The following is a 16,249-nucleotide window of genomic DNA, read 5'->3' on the forward strand; positions in this document are numbered from 1 at the left end:
TGAGATCCATTCTGGTCATAAAATCCTAAAATCTGTGCTCATTATCCGATTGCCTTTCTAGTTCTTTGTAATGTTCAATAACGCAGCGTCGCCTATTAATCCTCACCGTAAACTTAACGACGGTATCTATCTGACGCCAAAGTCCAACGACTACTATTGTGTGCTTTAGAACTTCTTCATTATCGTGTTTGTACAGAATATTGTGCAACTGATATGGCTTTCTTCGAGATTAGATGGCTTTATAAATACTACTGAGTGGCCACTTTATGCTTTGGGTATATTCCTAGTGGCGCGCCGGTTGTTGGAATGCGGGATATAGTATTGGCCGGATGGCTGCAAGGAGGTCGTTGGTAGGCAGGATGTTCAATCTTAACTTGAGGGTAATGCGGGAGGAAGAAAACCATCTCTTTGTTGTGTCAAAGCTCAATAATGATGGGCATGATATGAGGATACACATGATACTAGGCTCTGTTATACACTTTTGTCATCGTTATCGAAGGTTAGTTCTCAATGAATTTAGGCCTCCATCATTCATCTTTACATATTATAGAAAGGAAATGTATTGAAACAAATCATGGTCTTTGCAATAAGCGATACATTGTCCGGTGCGGTGTTCCATGCATGTCCATTACGTAGCTATTCCCTGAATTCCATTCTGTTACCTTATAATTAGTAACACCGGTGAGACGGACTCTGTAATGAAGAAGAGAATACTACTCTCTCTCTTGGTATTGGAAACAGATATAGAAAGTATATTCAGGCCAGCTGTCTATATTGAGCCCCAATCCTGGTATCTATCAGCCACCAGCCGTCTAAAATCCGGACACTTGAGCATCGGACTCTTGAACCCGCGATCAAGGTGTCTGCGACAGATAGCCTCAGCATGTTCTTCATCCCTAGCTTTAATTTGGCTAATAGTAACAGATGATGGTAGTGCTTTGCTTTTATCCTCGGTGCTTTGTCCTGTTGTGTGTCAGCATCGGGCACATGATGTGCGTATGTCTCTCGATTGCCTCACCCGTGGGAAAGGCGTTTGCGCTTGGACTAGACTGCTTCCTCACTCCCGTCATGCGATTTATTATACCGTAATCCTGCGTCATGAATGTGGGCGGCTGATACTCTGCATTAAGGCGAGGGCAGTCGCTCTGCGGGAGCTCGGACTCCTGTATAGACACGGTCAGTGATCATATTCCATCAAAAGGTCGGAGCTATCTCATACGTCGTACGATACCGCTATGTCGGTTGTGGTGCTCTCTCCATACAGTGCCTTGGTTCCCTTGACCCCTTTCACACCGTATGCAACAGTGTTAACGACCAGTGCAGTGCCTTCAATGGAGAACTCAGTAAGAGAGGCATCGATGGAAGTAAGAGCAATGGTGGAGAAGCTCACTAGTGAAGGGAAGCAGAGCGATGTTTCCAAAGAACCTTGCGGTACCGATACCAACGTCCTTGGCCAGATTCTTTCTCTTCGGTTTCTTTTCGCTGCTTTCATCACCCTATCGCATTTTAGCCATTCGTACGGAAGACTAGCCAAACAATGAATATTCTCACCTTTCGTTGCATCCCGGGCAGCATGCTCACCAGATCCGAGGACGTAGCAATGTTCTTTGCGGCAACCGTGACCCCGTTCCAATAATCCCTTGCGGTACCTTCAAGAGGTCTTGAGCTTTCACATTCGATATTGTAAACCTGGCGGGTAATCCTAGAAATTGCAGCGGTCGGATGTTAATATAGTATACTTGGGCTCGCAAAAGATTGCCACACTTACAGAACAATATCAATTTGTTTTATGAACCGCTCTTCCACCAAGACCGCTGCTGCCTCAGGGGATATCCTCAATGATGGCCTGTTCCAGACTTGATACATGGCCAGGTTCTGGTTCGTGATGTCGCATTCTTGGACCTGCGGTGGTAACCAATGATAGAATGCCTGAACAGCTCTCTCAAGACCTGATTCATCATGGACCTGGTTTTGAACAGCACGGGTTGATTCTTGAATATCCGGACGGAGGCAGAATTCTAGTGCCTGGTATAGTGCGTTGGGAGAAACCATATTGCTCATGAGTGGTGCAGCTGCTGCACCAATCCTTGAAAGTGATATGCCTCTTGACAATTGACTGAGAATGTGTTAGTGTGGTTATAAAGTGCAATATTCCGTTCTCGGAGGGAGTGTACTCTGCTGCATGCGGGATCACCACGCTTGGCTTTCCATATCGTAAGGCCAGCTCGCTTTGATCTATACTTCCTGAGTGGACAACGACAGCAACCCGCGGCAGAAGCCATCCTGTATATTGACCTGTGTTAGAACCTATTCGATCAATTATATGTTATACGTACCATGGGGGATAGTGTCGGCCAGGAACACGTTATCGTTGTTTAAAATTCTACAAATATCGCGGCAGCCTTGAGAGAGAATAGCACGAAGCCCGTGTTTTACCACAGTATCCTGGATGGCTCTCGCTAGCATGCCCGGACTTTCCATAGTGTTCTCCTGTAACATGAAGTAGATCGGCGGTGAGCCAGAGTCAATGAAATCGCTCAGATCTTTCGCCGGACTATATTGCACTTCCTCCTCTGTAAATACATAGCCCGACGTATCTGCCCACCATCAGCGATTCATCGGTCTCCACCACGGCTGGACGAACTGTTTGACATACCAATCATATTATCCCAATCTCTTGGTCTTGGAACAAGCATTTCCGGACAGAAATAGGTATGGGGAATTTGGTTATCGACCATGAGTCTTCCCCCGGTAGCTGACGAGATGCTATTAAGGCCTAGGACATCTTGCCGGAATTGGTTAATAGGCTCAATAATGCTGAGTTTACCACGCCATTAGTTCTAAGCGATAACCTCAAACTCTCTTCAGTCTCGTAAGCTCACGTGTTCCAGGTTGTTTCCTCAACCAGCGCATAAGACAGAAGATTCGCCGTGTTCTGGTCCATGTCTTCACTTCCTTCTATATGGGCCAACGGATGGGGAAGTTTCTTTGTCGGACTCCAAATCATAGTTGACATAATATGCAGAGGAATTGAAAGACGTTCAGCACAGTGAATATGCGCATGTGCTAAAGGATTCGCAATAATCACATCTGCGAGGAAGGGTCGGCATTCACCCTTGTACGATGCAATGCACGCTCTCCATGAGTTGTGATAGCTTTGATATAGTGAACGCCTGATGCTACCGACAGTCTCGTTCATAGTATTAGGCCCACGTAGCCATTCTTTCCTACCTATGTCGCTCTGGTGGCTACCGTCAGTCAAGTAGTATCTTCAGGGCGGTCAGGTCAAATACATGCCATCGGATGGATCATATCGTGGCTAATAGAGAAAAAATTAAGGCCTTGGTCTTTCACCAAGGATTCCCATGAGACATGTGCAGCAATCCGAACCCGATGTGAGTCCTGGAGCAGCCGTTTGCCGACCGCAATAAAAGGCTCAATATTCTCTATAATGTTCTCGTTCAGTGGTATTCAAATCAAGAAACTAGTATGTGGGGCTTTTACCTCCAACGACCATTATCACAATGTCTAAGGGCACTCCTCTAAGCTCCGGTCGTACTTGTCTGTCGGATGGGCCATCTTCTGGCAGAATTTGAGAGTCGGGCCGCGCTTTTACCAACTGTGGCTGCGCCTTTGGTTGCAGGAAGGCTTGGATGAAAGCTGATGTACGCGACCGGCATCCTAGATGAGTGCTAAACTCCCGATTTTCTTTGGACATAGCAGAGAGAATGTTAGTAATTCTATCCAGACATTCTACCATTCTCAGCTATAGATGCCGCACCACGAACTGTAGCCCAACGACTCCCTTGTTGGGAAGCATTTGTGAAATCAGGTGCGAAATCCGGCTCCACCGTCCAGAAAGAAACCTCAGAGGAAGCAATCGAACTAGCTGGAGGTGAATACGCCGGTGGTGAATCGGAACTATCATCCGGTGCCTGATGCATCCCGTGAAATTGGCTATCTTTCTCCTCTACCATTTTTCTTGTTCAAGGAAACTTCGAGCTGGATAAAGGTTCAACTATGCGAAGTCGATCGGGGTCTGCTGTTCACCGTCGCTTGAAGCTCAAAAGTCTTCCAGGTGAAAAGGAAGCAAGGAAAACAAAGCATAAAGGAAATGAAAATCTGGACCCAGCATTCTGCTCTCGATATAAGAGCTACGATGATTGACTATGCCCTGGTAATGGCGTGGTCTGAAACGGACCGACTTTATTTCTAGAACTCGACGACTATTTTCAGAAAGTAGATATACAAAGGGGCCAATTCTATTGGCCCAAGTGAGTGGGTCCCTGAAGAAGCTTGTCGGGTTCGTATTCGGCTTCGGACCTTAACTTCCCGTCGCGACCCATACGGTTAGCATGAAGCGTCTTGTTGACTGCCTGGGATGTCCTTGTCTATCAACATATCACTCAATTCAAGGCCGGGCTGCTTGCAAGTCACAACTGAGTGCGCATAAAAGCTGGGGAGTCTTGTCCCTACTAACTTCAAGCCACTAAGAGGATGCGAACCGGGTCCGCTTTGAAAGGGCGTCGGTCCCATCAGAAGTCACGGACCGGGTGCCAACAATGCAAGCAACGAAAGGTCAAGGTACATCGGCCTCTGAGTGCAACAGATGCCATATGATAGTGGAGCGACTAACCGAACTCTAGTGTGGGGAAGAGAAACCGACTTGTGGCAACTGCAGGAGACATGAAGTGGACTGTTCCTTTGCTTTCTCCGCCCAGACGAAGGGCACGGCCTCAATTGATAACCAGCTATCACCTCGCAGCCGGACCATAACACCCCTACGTACCCCCGGGACGATCCACTCTGGCTCCCCAGGGAATGACAGCCAACTACAGACTGCCGCTACCTCTGAACTGCATATTCCAGACTTGGAGTTACTGCACCATTATACTACCTCAACCGCCTACACATTCTCGCTCCACCCACTCCTACAGACATTCTGGCGAGTCGAGGTCCCTCGAATTGGGTTCACCGCACCATACACTCTCCGGGCAATCCTAGCCATATCAGCCCTGCACCTGGCTTGTTTGCGACCAGAGAAACTCCAGTTCTACATCACACTGGCGAAAACTCACCATGAAGCAGCACTGAAGCTCGCTACTCCCGAGATGGCAAACATCGGCCCGCATAACTCGGCTCCGCTATTCCTCCTATCCGCCTTGTCATCCTTCATCAGCTGTGCGAAGCCGCTCAAACTGGGTAACTTCTTTCTTTTGGAAGACAACAACATCGCCGACTGGCTCCTGCTTATCCGGGGCACCGGAACTATACTGGACTTTGCCGACGAGTCGCTCAAATCGGGGCCATTGGCGTCGATGTTCAGCGTCCGGGATCAGCATCGGAATTTCAGAACTAGTCGGCGGCATCATGTTCTAGAAGAATTGCACCAGCTTATCCTGACTGAGGTCCATGATCAACACTTGATCCGTATGTACATTGGCACGCTCGATGAAATGAACAGATCGCTCGTGATGTGCTTAGAGCATAACCTGCGCCTCGAGACAGCGGATGTCTTTGTCTGGCTAATCCGTGTGCCATATGACTTTTTAGTATTACTAAGGAACTACGAGCCCTTGGCCTTGGTAATCCTGGGTTATTTCTGTGTACTTCTGCATCAATTAGAGTGGATGTGGTGTATGAAAGGCTGGAGTACGCATCTTCTTTCGCAAATCTATGATCAGCTCAGTCCGACATATCGGGTTTGGATTCGATGGCCGATGGAACAAATTGGCTTTCTTCCGCCTACGTGATATCTCGTATTCGCTCAGGAAAGAGACCTCCTACTCCTGATGGGCTAGTAAGGGACAGTCGTCTAGAGATCAGTGTCGCTGTCCTTGCTTTAACTAATTCCCCGTGCGTAACTTTCCAGAGCACCCGGGGCATGGCTCTTTCGACCTAAGCATTTCCAGCTGTGAGGTTAAGTGATCTCAAATGCAGCCGTGGCAAGCTATATATACAAGAAAAATGGCATTCTCCCATTCCATCCATGGAAATTGTGGACTCGTCTCGGGGAGATCAATTTCAGCCTATCTTTCTCATACTGTACGCCGGAGGGTGCATCAACAACCCTACAGAGCGACTGTTGATTTGCATCGAGTACAGCTGCTTAAATTTGTGCCTCGGCCGACAGAGACTAATGGATTCAATCCAGAGAAGGTTATATCGTCTATTCAAGGATGCCCCGCCGTGCATAGTATAATCCAGCTCTGAAGTCGGGCAACACCATATAACATTCTTACGGGATATCAGTGCTTAAGAATCAACACAGTGCCGCCTTCACTCATACATTGCCTATCAACCTCATATAATTCAATGATGTATATTAGATCGCTACTATCGTATCTGGCAAGCAGTGGACCCCATTGCAGTTCCCATGAATCTCGAGTTACACCGTGACCACTGCCCCAGGAACATACAGATTATCAAGAGCGCTCTTCTTCGAGATGGCGTTTGCGACTCGTTTCCGGTTCCTCCATCATAGATATCATAAGGCTTGCAACAACGCTACATATCCATGTCCGTGCATAATATAAATAATCAATGCACTATTCTGTTAGTTTACAAACGCGCTTAATACTAGTCAGCATACTAGCCAAACATCGACCAATCAATGGTGACTCTTCTCAGCCCGGCTATTGACTTAACCGACAAGTGCGCCCGATAGTTACAGATTGTAACTATTGGGACGTACCTACTAGGGATGTCAGATATTCATTATGCTAAGGAAACAAAAAAGAACACTCATTATAAAAAACCCGAGAGCAGGACAGGACGAGGCAGTCAGAGAAACGGAGGGCCAACCTGACATTGCAATACATGATGGGCCGCGGCGCGGACCAAGTGTACGGCAAGCCATTGCGGCCAACGCGCATGAATTCATTTTCCTATATTTTTCAGGTTTTCTTATCCTCTTTTTAATGCGCGTTGGCCGCAATGACTTGCCTTACCAGTGAGCAAGTGAACAAGTGAACCAGTGGTCCAGTGGTCGAATCAATCAGAAGCCGAAACACAAAACGACAGGGATTAACGTGTCACCGACACACTTTTGTGGCTTGAGTCTCTGGGTATTCGACGTACAGCAGAATGACATCGTGGCTTTTATTTCTGTAGATCGACTACCGCTTCATATCAGGTTCGATATTACGGAGGTAGGTAAGATGGAAGTAAAATGGAGGTCAAATCGACTACATACTGGAGGTGGAGACTAGTGGTAGGTCCACTGATGATCGACCAGTCACTAGTCTTTTAAGTATCAATCGTGACCAAGAATTCACGTATGCAGTGGCCATGCACTTAATATAAATTCTCAGTCCCATTACCCAAACAGCTAAATACTTTGGCTAAGGCAAATATTGAACGAGTGTGCAATGGATCTCATTCAAAGATTCATAGAGCACGTTAGAGGTAAGAGCGGATACAATCCATCGCCCTCACACAGTAAATCACATGACCCTTCCCAGTACAGATCGGGGATAGTGTCACCGTCTTCGTGCTGCTGATTGGTTGTTCTTTGACCAGCTGCCCTTCAAGCCCTCTATCCAGCTCGAGTGGTAAGTCCATTGTACCTCAATCTACACAACAGTGTTATCTCAGTAAAATCACTTAATAACACCGATCTAGCACGTCGAGACAGCAACATCCCTCTTCATCGGTATCTCCATCATAGTAACTGCCATCCAAACCTATGCTCTATTCCTCCAACGAAACGAACATCGCCAAGCTGCCATATGCGACGCCGATCATCTCTCCGCGATCCAATCCGCCATAATGCAATACATCGGGCTCTATCTAGCCCTGGTGGCAGCGAAGCAACGTGGGCTGCCATTCATGCTGAGCCAGCCGGCTCTGGTCTGGCTCGGAGTTGCTCTGTTATTCCCTTTCGTTGGTCTTGTTGTATACCCGAGTCATGATTTCCTGACTCCGCTTTTCCTTTTCTTTGGTGGTCTGGGAGGTAATCTTGTGTCGGTTCTTTTACTGCAAATGAAGCCGGCGATGATGTTGGTGTAGTGTTTATATTCGATGGTTTGGTACAATGTCACGTGGGGATGTCCTGGACACTTTCCTAATCAGCGACCTCATGTCCTCGATTGGGCACTCGTTGTTGTTTGTTTCCCTTTTCAACCTCAGGATCCATTTCTGGAATGTTGACAACAGTGTCAAAAATGTCTAATGCAGAATACTATAGTTTCGAAAGGGAGGCAGGGCTATGTGGAGTCGGTATAGGTTGTCGATGTAAAGATATATTCTCCTTCAAGGCTGTCGCGACCCTGCAGTGTAAACGCCTTTCCATGTAATAGAATAAATTTTCAAAGAAATCTAGTGTTGATTGGTATCAGCTCGCTTGGCTATGTATTCAAGGATATATCTAATGTTCCAGTAGACATTGAGGTCACACCCAGGAACTTGGGAACGTTCGGAGTTTTATAGCAGTAGTTGTGCAATTTGGAACAGTTGCTTTTACATAAAAGAATTAATGTTTATATGCAAATATCTCAATGGGGGAGTATTGAATCGATCTATAATATAATGCCATTGATGATGAGTCTAGGAAGCTTAACATTATTCTTATGATGACTGTTGTCATTGTTGTTTTCCTGTTTTGTTTGAGCCCGAATGCCAGGGCGCGGATATATATATAGTCGGTCCAATGCACCGAAAAATTGCCGATATATATATTTTTCCGGCGGGCCGATCCATAACCTTCACATGCAGTTACGGAACAAAGGTCGGCAAAATCGGGTGTCCTTCCAAAACATACATAATCCATGGAAAATATAACAGTTCTCCCCCATACTTGCAATAGGAATGCAGCATTTATTATTATATGCCCGTAATACACCTCTAAAACGGTTAATCATCGCCAGTTGCTTTGAAAATAAATATTCACAATTTACACCTATTGAAACATGCGACATGACGGCCTCAAGAACCGAGGGAATAAAAGCTAGAACAAGGGAAAAATAAAAGGAAGGATACAAAAGAGAACCACCAAAGAAGACATATCTCAGAATATATAACAAACACTCCTTTACTTTTTACCCACTACTCCCTTAATGAGCGGCCATCAACTTCTTGATCTCCGCGATAGCACGGGCGGGGTTCAGGCCCTTGGGGCAAGTCCGCGAGCAGTTAAGGATGGTGTGGCAACGGTAGACGCTCATGCTGTTATCCAGGGCGTGCTTACGCTCGGCGGTCTTCTCGTCACGGGAATCGGCCAACCAACGGTAGGACTGGAGGAGAATAGCAGGTCCGAGGTACTCCTCGCTGTTCCACCAGTACGAGGGGCAGGAGGTGGAGCAGCAGGCACACAGAATGCACTCGTAGAGGCCGTCCAACTTCTTGCGGTCTTCGGGACTTTGACGGTATTCAAGGCCCTACGTATATGTTAGAACACTTTACCATTGCCGTCGGAGGCCTGGAATAAGATATAGGGACTCACATCCTCGGTCTTCGTTTCGCGCTGCAGGTAGGGCTTGATCGACTTGTATTGCTTGTAGAACTGGGTCAGATCGGGTACCAGATCCTTGACAACGTAGGTGTGAGGCAGAGGGTAGATGCGAGACTCCTTGGCGGTGTCGGTAGGAATGCGGCCTATATATAGCACAGTCAACACCCCAATTCCTCCATAGTTGTGCTTAAAACTTGGCGAGTGACGTACACAAGCAGGCCAGAGTGTTGACACCATCGATGTTCATGGCGCAGCTTCCACAGATACCCTCACGGCAACTTCTCCGGAAAGTCAGGGTGGGGTCCATCTCGTTCTTGATGCGAATGAGGGCGTCGAGCATCATGGGTCCGGTCTTGTTGAGGTCCAGGGAGTAGGACTGCATCTTGGGCTTCTCAGTCGGCTGATCGGGATTCCAGCGGTAGACATGGAAAGTCTTCGTGCGTGGCGTCTCGGACGGGTTGGGGTCCTGTGCAGTTCAAGTCTTAGATTCGTGAACAGTCTTGTTACTGGCATAACCTGTTCCGCTCACCTGAGCAGCCGCATCGACAGTCGCATAGGAGCGAGCGAAGACAGCCGGGCGGAAAAGAGGCTTCGAGGATGCGACAAGGCGCGAGGTTGAGCGAAGAGCAGCCATGGCGGGCGAAAGGACACTTGACGCGCAAAAAGAGAAAATGGGATGAAGATGGGATAAGAAGTGGGGAGAGGCGGAGAAGATGCAGGAAACGAGGGTGGCAGTCGTCAATAGAGAGAGGAGAGGGGGCGGTCAAGTCAACCAAATGAACAGCCAGCCAGCGGCAGCGACGAGATGAAGTCGAAGGGAGTTGGAGAATGATGTTTGTGAGCTTTACCCAAGAGGTAACCTCGGGTTTGACGGCCGGCAGGCGGCTTACTCAGCCCACGGGCCAATCATGCAAAAGCTAATTGCAAGCGTCGGGGATACACGGCGAATCTTCACTCGTTCTTTGGGGAAATTCAATTCCCTTTTCCTCGCACGTGAGAAGCGAGACAACTACGACGGCAGAATATTTGCGAACAACAAAAAAATCATTGCAACCAAACTGTCAGAGATTGAGGGCCGCTGAATTGTACGTACACACAAGACTCAATCACACTCTTCAAACCCTCTGTTCTTCTTATTACATCACGAGTCAATTTGCCTTCGCCAATTGCCGCTTTCCCAAAGGGGAAACGGAACCGAGTCCAGTTGCCGTCTCGACCCTGAAAGCTGAGGCATGCACCGGGAAGCCGCCTTAGGCATATAGCCGCCGCCTGAGGCATAAAGGCTTCTCCCCATCATAGACTATTCCCGTTCCGGAAGGGCACCACTAAGGTGGTTATGAAGATTTCAGGTCAATTAACCATGGGGTGGTTTTTGCTCCTTGATAAGTTGATCTCCTGACAGCTAGAAACCTGAAGCATAACGAGCTTGAACAAAAGACTCTCACTGGCTCCATTTTTGGATATTGCTTTTGCTAGACAAGAATGCAAGTTGGTTGATATTCATATGTTGTCTTACTAGTTCCGGCCTACGGAACATTTTTTTTTCGCTGGCACTAAAAGAGACCTTCGGGTTCTTTCCCCCCTTAATTAATTGGCCTTGTCTCGAGCCAAACAAGGGTCACCTGATTGTGGCTACCAATCCACTGTAAGCCAGCCCACTGGACACTATGCCATCTCTGAAAGAGTCCATGAGCATCCCGCCTGTCATCAGAGCTTATTAGGAGGTTGAAGGTTGCTTCTGAACTTGGTGCGAAGGAAGGCCGGCTTAAGTTCCTGCTCCACGGGATGGTACCTTTCCCTAAATGAAAGCAATGGTTTTCTGGAGACGAAAATGATTCATTCGCACTAGAGCGCTGAAAAAACCTACGAATGTCTATGCTTACAGACGAGTAGTAAAGATTATGACCATTCCCTCAGGAGGATAAGGTTTTAGCAAGCCAACATGTATGTCAGGATCTATTTATTATGTTTGACGAACTATGAAAATTCGAGGTGAAGTGCTATCTTGGAAAAATAATGCTACTGGGTGGACTGTAGTGATTTACCATTCAAGAAGCCGCTGTTTTACTCTGAAAGACCTTTCATGCCATTAAAGGCCTTTGACTCCTTATCATTACCTGTAGCTCCGCTTTTGAAGACAGTACTGCCGGCACGTTCCGGACAGAACAGAGCTTCTCAATGGGGATAGGGGAGCTGAGACAAATGCTAACGGAGGCTGAATGATAACTAATCTATATAGACCTTCGTATACCGATCGTTTACAAGATGGGAAATATGTCGACAACCCCTAAAGTAAATTAAAGGCAACCGTTGAGATGCGTAGTGACAAGCCACTCGGGTTCTCGCCGTAGACGCTTTGTTGATGAGTTTGTGCCCACCACGCCCTTCAAAGGGTATTATCATGACTCTTAAGAGTTAACACCTAAATGGGTGGCTTGGACTTTACTTGTGTCTGATTTTCTTGTCAAAGTTTTATTCTCCGAAAGCTTTCCAAAAATGCGGATCTGATATCGTCAGGAACCGAAAACCCGAGAGGCCCACTGTGGACCGATTTCGCCGCGCTTTTTGAGGTTGAATGCCCACTAAACGAAAGTAGATATTGCTCCGTCGCCCTGAGTACTATTTTCTCGTAGGAATTTGAAGTAGTGGTGGAAGGGGACCTTAAGGAAAGTCGAAAATCAAACTCCATTGCTTGCCTCAAGAAGCGAGTAGCTGAAGGTGGAAAAGGAAGAAGAGCTTGAGAGTGCTGATCCACAGCACGGAGCAACGCTGATCTCTTAGCCCTAATTCAGGTATGCCATATGAGTGTACTACATCACGTCCCAATAGTTATCTACTCTCAATGTCCCCTGAAAACGTCGTTTCGGTAGATCTCCGGCTGCTTAAATCAAATGCCAAGCCGGAGAAATTGCTCCATAATGACTGCTTTCTAATTCTGCGTCGTCCGGCGGTCCGAGACAAACTTTTAGACTCCCGAACTAAGAAAGCCGAAGTGGCAATCATGAAACACCATTAATGACCCTTAGCTCCTCCACCACCAAATAGCTTCAACAGCCATTATTGGCCGCCTTGGTCGGCGTATTTCAGAACCTCTATTCAGGGGAACATGGTTAAGCATCAGCTGGAGTTCGTGCCTTACACTTCGCCCGCCAATAATCCTACCGGCTTCCGACCCAGTCTGTAACGGGTTGATAAAGGAGTGGAGCTTTGATACCTCGGATGGGCAGAATGGATCTCTCCATATAAGATTACTCAGGCGTTCTTGCCCCAGCAGACTGGGACAAGGTTTTACTTTGCAGCACCGGCCTGGCGTTTGTCGGACGTTTCATGATCAGCCTCCACTTAGTCCCATTCTAGAACCTAATATGCTCAAAAGGGTGCTTGCTGCCTTTCACAGCGCCACCGAGCAAAATTGAGCTCCTACTCCGAGTACATATAAGGCTGGGAACCTTCGCTCTGTTGGTCCAGAGTATCAATCCATCCCTTCTTTGTACCATTTACTTTTTCAGTCCTTCTTTTCTTTTCATTTGTCTTTCTTTCAAACATGAAGTACGCGTCTTTCATCGCCGCTGCTGCGGCTGCGCTCGCCAGCGCCGTTAGCGCCGCCGGCGTTTCTGGTGCTGCTGAGGGTTTCGCCAAGGGCGTCACTGGTGGTGGCAGCGCTACCCCAGTTTACCCTTCCACCACCGATGAGCTGGTCTCATACCTTGGTGACAGCCAGGCGCGTGTTATCATCCTCACCAAGACCTTTGACTTCACCAACACCGAGGGCACCGAAACTAGCAAGGGCTGCGCTCCCTGGGGTACTGCCTCCGGCTGCCAGCTTGCCATCAACAAGGACAACTGGTGTAACAACTACGAACCCAACGCTCCTACTGTGAGCAGCATCACCTACAGCAAGGCTGGTGTTCTTGGTATCACCGTCAACTCCAACAAGTCGATTGTCGGCCAGGGTAGTGCTGGTGTCATCAAGGGTCGTGGTCTCCGTATCGTCAGCGGCGCTAAGAACGTTATCATCCAGTGGGTATTTCCGGATTTCGAGTCGTCGAACAACACATACTAATCGCCAACACAGGAACATTGCTATCACCGACATCAACCCCCAGTACGTCTGGGGTGGTGATGCCATCACTCTGAACGAGGCCGACCTTGTCTGGATCGACCACGTTACCACTGCCCGTATCGCCCGTCAGCACATCGTCCTCGGCACCCAGGCTGACAACCGTGTCACCATCTCCAACTCCCTCATCGACGGTCGCACCGACTACTCCGCTACCTGCAACGGCTACCACTACTGGGGTGTCTACCTTGACGGTTCCAACGACATGGTCACCATGAAGGGCAACTACTTCTACCACACCTCCGGCCGTATGCCCAAGGTCCAGGGCAACACCCTTCTCCATGCCGTCAACAACTACTTCCACGACGTTAAGGGCCACGCTTTCGAGATCGGCTCCGGTGGCTACGTCCTCGCCGAGGGTAACGCTTTCCAGAACGTCGATGCCCCCGTTGAGTCCCCCATCAGCGGACAGCTCTTCAGCGCCCCTGATGCCACCACCAATGAGCAGTGCAAGTCCGTTTTCGGCCGTGCTTGCCAGATCAACGCGTTCGGCAGCTCTGGTTCCTTCAGCCAGGCTGATACCGCCGTCATTTCTAAGTTCTCTGGCAAGAACATCGCTGGTGCTCACCTTGCTCAGAACATCCCCAGGTGGGTCATGGCCAACGCCGGCCAGGGCAAGCTCTAAATCATCGATTAAGAGATCTCTATTTGAAGAGTGCGTGTGGGTGAGAATGTCGAAGGTCTTGGGGACGATAATTATTCTTCGTGTATCTACTTCTTTATAATACTTTAGCAGGCTACAATATTATTAATTTAGCTTGAATCGTTGTGTTGGTTTAAATCCGTAGAAATGTGTGACATCACCAGCCACGAGGAACTATCGTGTCGAGCATACTTTTGCCTCTTCAGCTCGCCAATGGATGACTCCGCTAGGATTGTTGAATTCAGTTTAATTCAAATAGGATATCACGTCCTTAAGCCGTGCTCCTCATGACAAGTATTTTATGTAGTCTGAACGTGCATAATATGCACCAACAAGAGAGTAGTACATTCTGGTCTAAGAATAATAATACATAACAATTAGTTGGAAGGCCCTCAAAAACATGTTACTGTGTATAGATGCTCGACATATCCTCCGCAGTATAACCATGATCTGCTAGAGTTTCCCAGGGTCCATGATCGTCGGTGGAACTGTCTGGTCAATATAAGCAATATAAGATCGACAGTATAACCTCAAAAGGAAAGGATGTACGAACACACCCACCGGTCCACATGTTGTCTGCCCTCAGTCTTTGTACGCGTAATGCCGACGATCTTGTCGATCCGCGTTTACATGAAACGTCCCCTATTTAAACATAACGTGCACTTCTGTTTGCTGTAAGATGTTCAGTTAAAGTGCTCCATTAAACGTAAAAAAATAGCAAGCACCAATATGATCTTTTCCGATAATTTAAGACACCCCACGACATGACTCACGAACAACGCTACCTACGACAAACACTACCAAGACGAAACAGCTAATTAACGATAATCAACCCAGGCCCAAAGAGCGTCTCCTGAGCAACATCATTAACACTAGCAAACGGACCACCACTCTTCGTCACAGCTGCGATAGTCAACCCGTTCATAAGATTCTCATGGTACGGGAAGAGAGCCTTCGCGATAACCTTTTTGCCATCCTTATTCGAGAGAATCTTCAACTGTTCCACAATGGGAACATTCAGCTGATTGATATAAGTCAACCACAGCTTATCCCCCTTAACCCTGTGCGCAGACTCCCAACTGACAAGAATAAGTTGTGTCTTGGGCTCCGGTGGCGTCAAAATATCCAGCGGCTTGAACGTCATCAATGCAATATCATCCAAGTTAGGACAAGACCCCGGAATGACAAAGGCTTGAACAGCCGTGAAGGCAAAATTGACATCGCCGGTTGTGAGCGTGGGGACTTCGCTGGGGATTTTGCCCTGATTGACTCGGAACCAGCCTTGCTGTTCTCCTTCGTTGCCGATTGTCGCGGCGATGACTCGGGTGAGGTCGACGTCGCTATTGTCTGCGAATCGCACGATTACGTCTTGGAATGTGGCTATGATGAGGTCGGTGAAGGTAGCTGCTAGAGCGATGGCTGCGTCGAAGTCCGAAACGGGGAAATGATAGCGACATGGTTCAATTGGGTCTATTTTGAAGTGTTCGAGGCCTTGGTTGGCGGTTAAAGCGTGGAGTTCCTCTTGCTGGAAGCTTTCTTAGAGGATGTTATCGGACATGCTAGTATGAATGTTACTTACAGCGAGTATGGCTACTAGGGATTCTATTATAAAACTTCGTTTCTTGGGGTTTGGAATTTGATAACCAGGTACGTCCTTTGTGATGTTCAACAGTAATTCGTTGAAGAAGGCAACTTCGAACAGCTCATTGAAAGCTATCAGTTGGAGATTGGTAATTCCGTCCTTGCTGATCTTTGATGAGAGGGGCGTGTGGGGTAGAGTGCCATGTGCTCGTAGCTGGATTTTCTTCAGCTGCTCTTCACTTGGATTTGGCATGCCATCCGGAAGGGGTATATCAGCACGAGGCCAGATGTTTGGAATTGAGAGGCTATGGGCTATCATAAAGAACAAAAATATGATGATGTGAGTATCGAGTTGCATTTTGGCATATGGTAAGAATGATGACACCTGTGCTTGCTTTGACTGAATCGAACGACAGGATAGTCTCGAGTATAAAACCAGAAGAATGTTTGCTAC

The 16,249-nt window shown here is 47.7% G+C and overlaps 6 protein-coding genes across 6 annotated transcripts; 3 read left to right on the forward strand and 3 right to left on the reverse strand.

Annotated features, from left to right (window-relative positions):
* Positions 1–769: 769 nt before the first annotated feature.
* Positions 770–3,977, reverse strand: BDV38DRAFT_293480 (UDP-Glycosyltransferase/glycogen phosphorylase; the record flags this gene model as incomplete). Its single annotated transcript, XM_032062263.1, has 11 exons — positions 770–963; positions 1,391–1,496; positions 1,552–1,702; positions 1,769–2,116; positions 2,175–2,283; positions 2,337–2,543; positions 2,657–2,817; positions 2,883–3,190; positions 3,355–3,446; positions 3,505–3,708; positions 3,782–3,977. 11 exons carry the CDS (start codon positions 3,975–3,977, stop codon positions 770–772), a joined length of 2,076 nt encoding a protein of 691 aa, XP_031919066.1.
* Positions 3,978–4,562: 585 nt separating this feature from the next.
* Positions 4,563–5,844, forward strand: BDV38DRAFT_293481 (uncharacterized protein; the record flags this gene model as incomplete). Its single annotated transcript, XM_032062264.1, has 2 exons — positions 4,563–4,584; positions 4,870–5,844. 2 exons carry the CDS (start codon positions 4,563–4,565, stop codon positions 5,751–5,753), a joined length of 906 nt encoding a protein of 301 aa, XP_031919067.1. The 3' UTR covers positions 5,754–5,844.
* Positions 5,845–6,637: 793 nt separating this feature from the next.
* On the forward strand, positions 6,638–7,301 carry BDV38DRAFT_234380 (uncharacterized protein). Its single transcript, XM_032053240.1, has one exon. The coding sequence runs from the start codon at positions 6,720–6,722 to the stop codon at positions 6,954–6,956; it is 237 nt and encodes a 78-aa protein (XP_031919068.1). The 5' UTR covers positions 6,638–6,719; the 3' UTR covers positions 6,957–7,301.
* A 1,253-nt stretch (positions 7,302–8,554) lies between these two features.
* On the reverse strand, positions 8,555–10,267 carry sdh2 (succinate dehydrogenase iron-sulfur protein subunit SDH2). Its single transcript, XM_032053241.1, has 4 exons — positions 9,981–10,267; positions 9,662–9,917; positions 9,443–9,594; positions 8,555–9,377 (listed from the first exon to the last, which is right to left on the reverse strand). Exons 1-4 carry the CDS (start codon positions 10,083–10,085, stop codon positions 9,054–9,056), a joined length of 837 nt encoding a protein of 278 aa, XP_031919069.1. The 5' UTR covers positions 10,086–10,267; the 3' UTR covers positions 8,555–9,053.
* A 2,118-nt stretch (positions 10,268–12,385) lies between these two features.
* BDV38DRAFT_234390 (polysaccharide lyase family 1 protein) lies at positions 12,386–14,352 on the forward strand. The gene is made up of 2 exons (XM_032053242.1): positions 12,386–13,471; positions 13,527–14,352. The coding sequence occupies exons 1-2, from the start codon at positions 12,996–12,998 to the stop codon at positions 14,194–14,196; spliced, it is 1,146 nt and encodes a 381-aa protein (XP_031919070.1). The 5' UTR covers positions 12,386–12,995; the 3' UTR covers positions 14,197–14,352.
* Positions 14,353–15,028: 676 nt separating this feature from the next.
* BDV38DRAFT_277815 (putative sexual development protein (LsdA)) lies at positions 15,029–16,153 on the reverse strand (the record flags this gene model as incomplete). The annotated part of the gene is made up of 2 exons (XM_032058571.1): positions 15,029–15,739; positions 15,794–16,153. 2 exons carry the CDS (start codon positions 16,151–16,153, stop codon positions 15,029–15,031), a joined length of 1,071 nt encoding a protein of 356 aa, XP_031919071.1.
* Between the last annotated feature and the right edge of the window lie 96 nt (positions 16,154–16,249).

The sequence above is a fragment of the Aspergillus pseudotamarii genome (genome assembly GCF_009193445.1).
Source record: "Aspergillus pseudotamarii strain CBS 117625 unplaced genomic scaffold BDV38scaffold_3, whole genome shotgun sequence".
NCBI classification, from domain to species: Eukaryota; Fungi; Ascomycota; class Eurotiomycetes; order Eurotiales; family Aspergillaceae; genus Aspergillus; species Aspergillus pseudotamarii.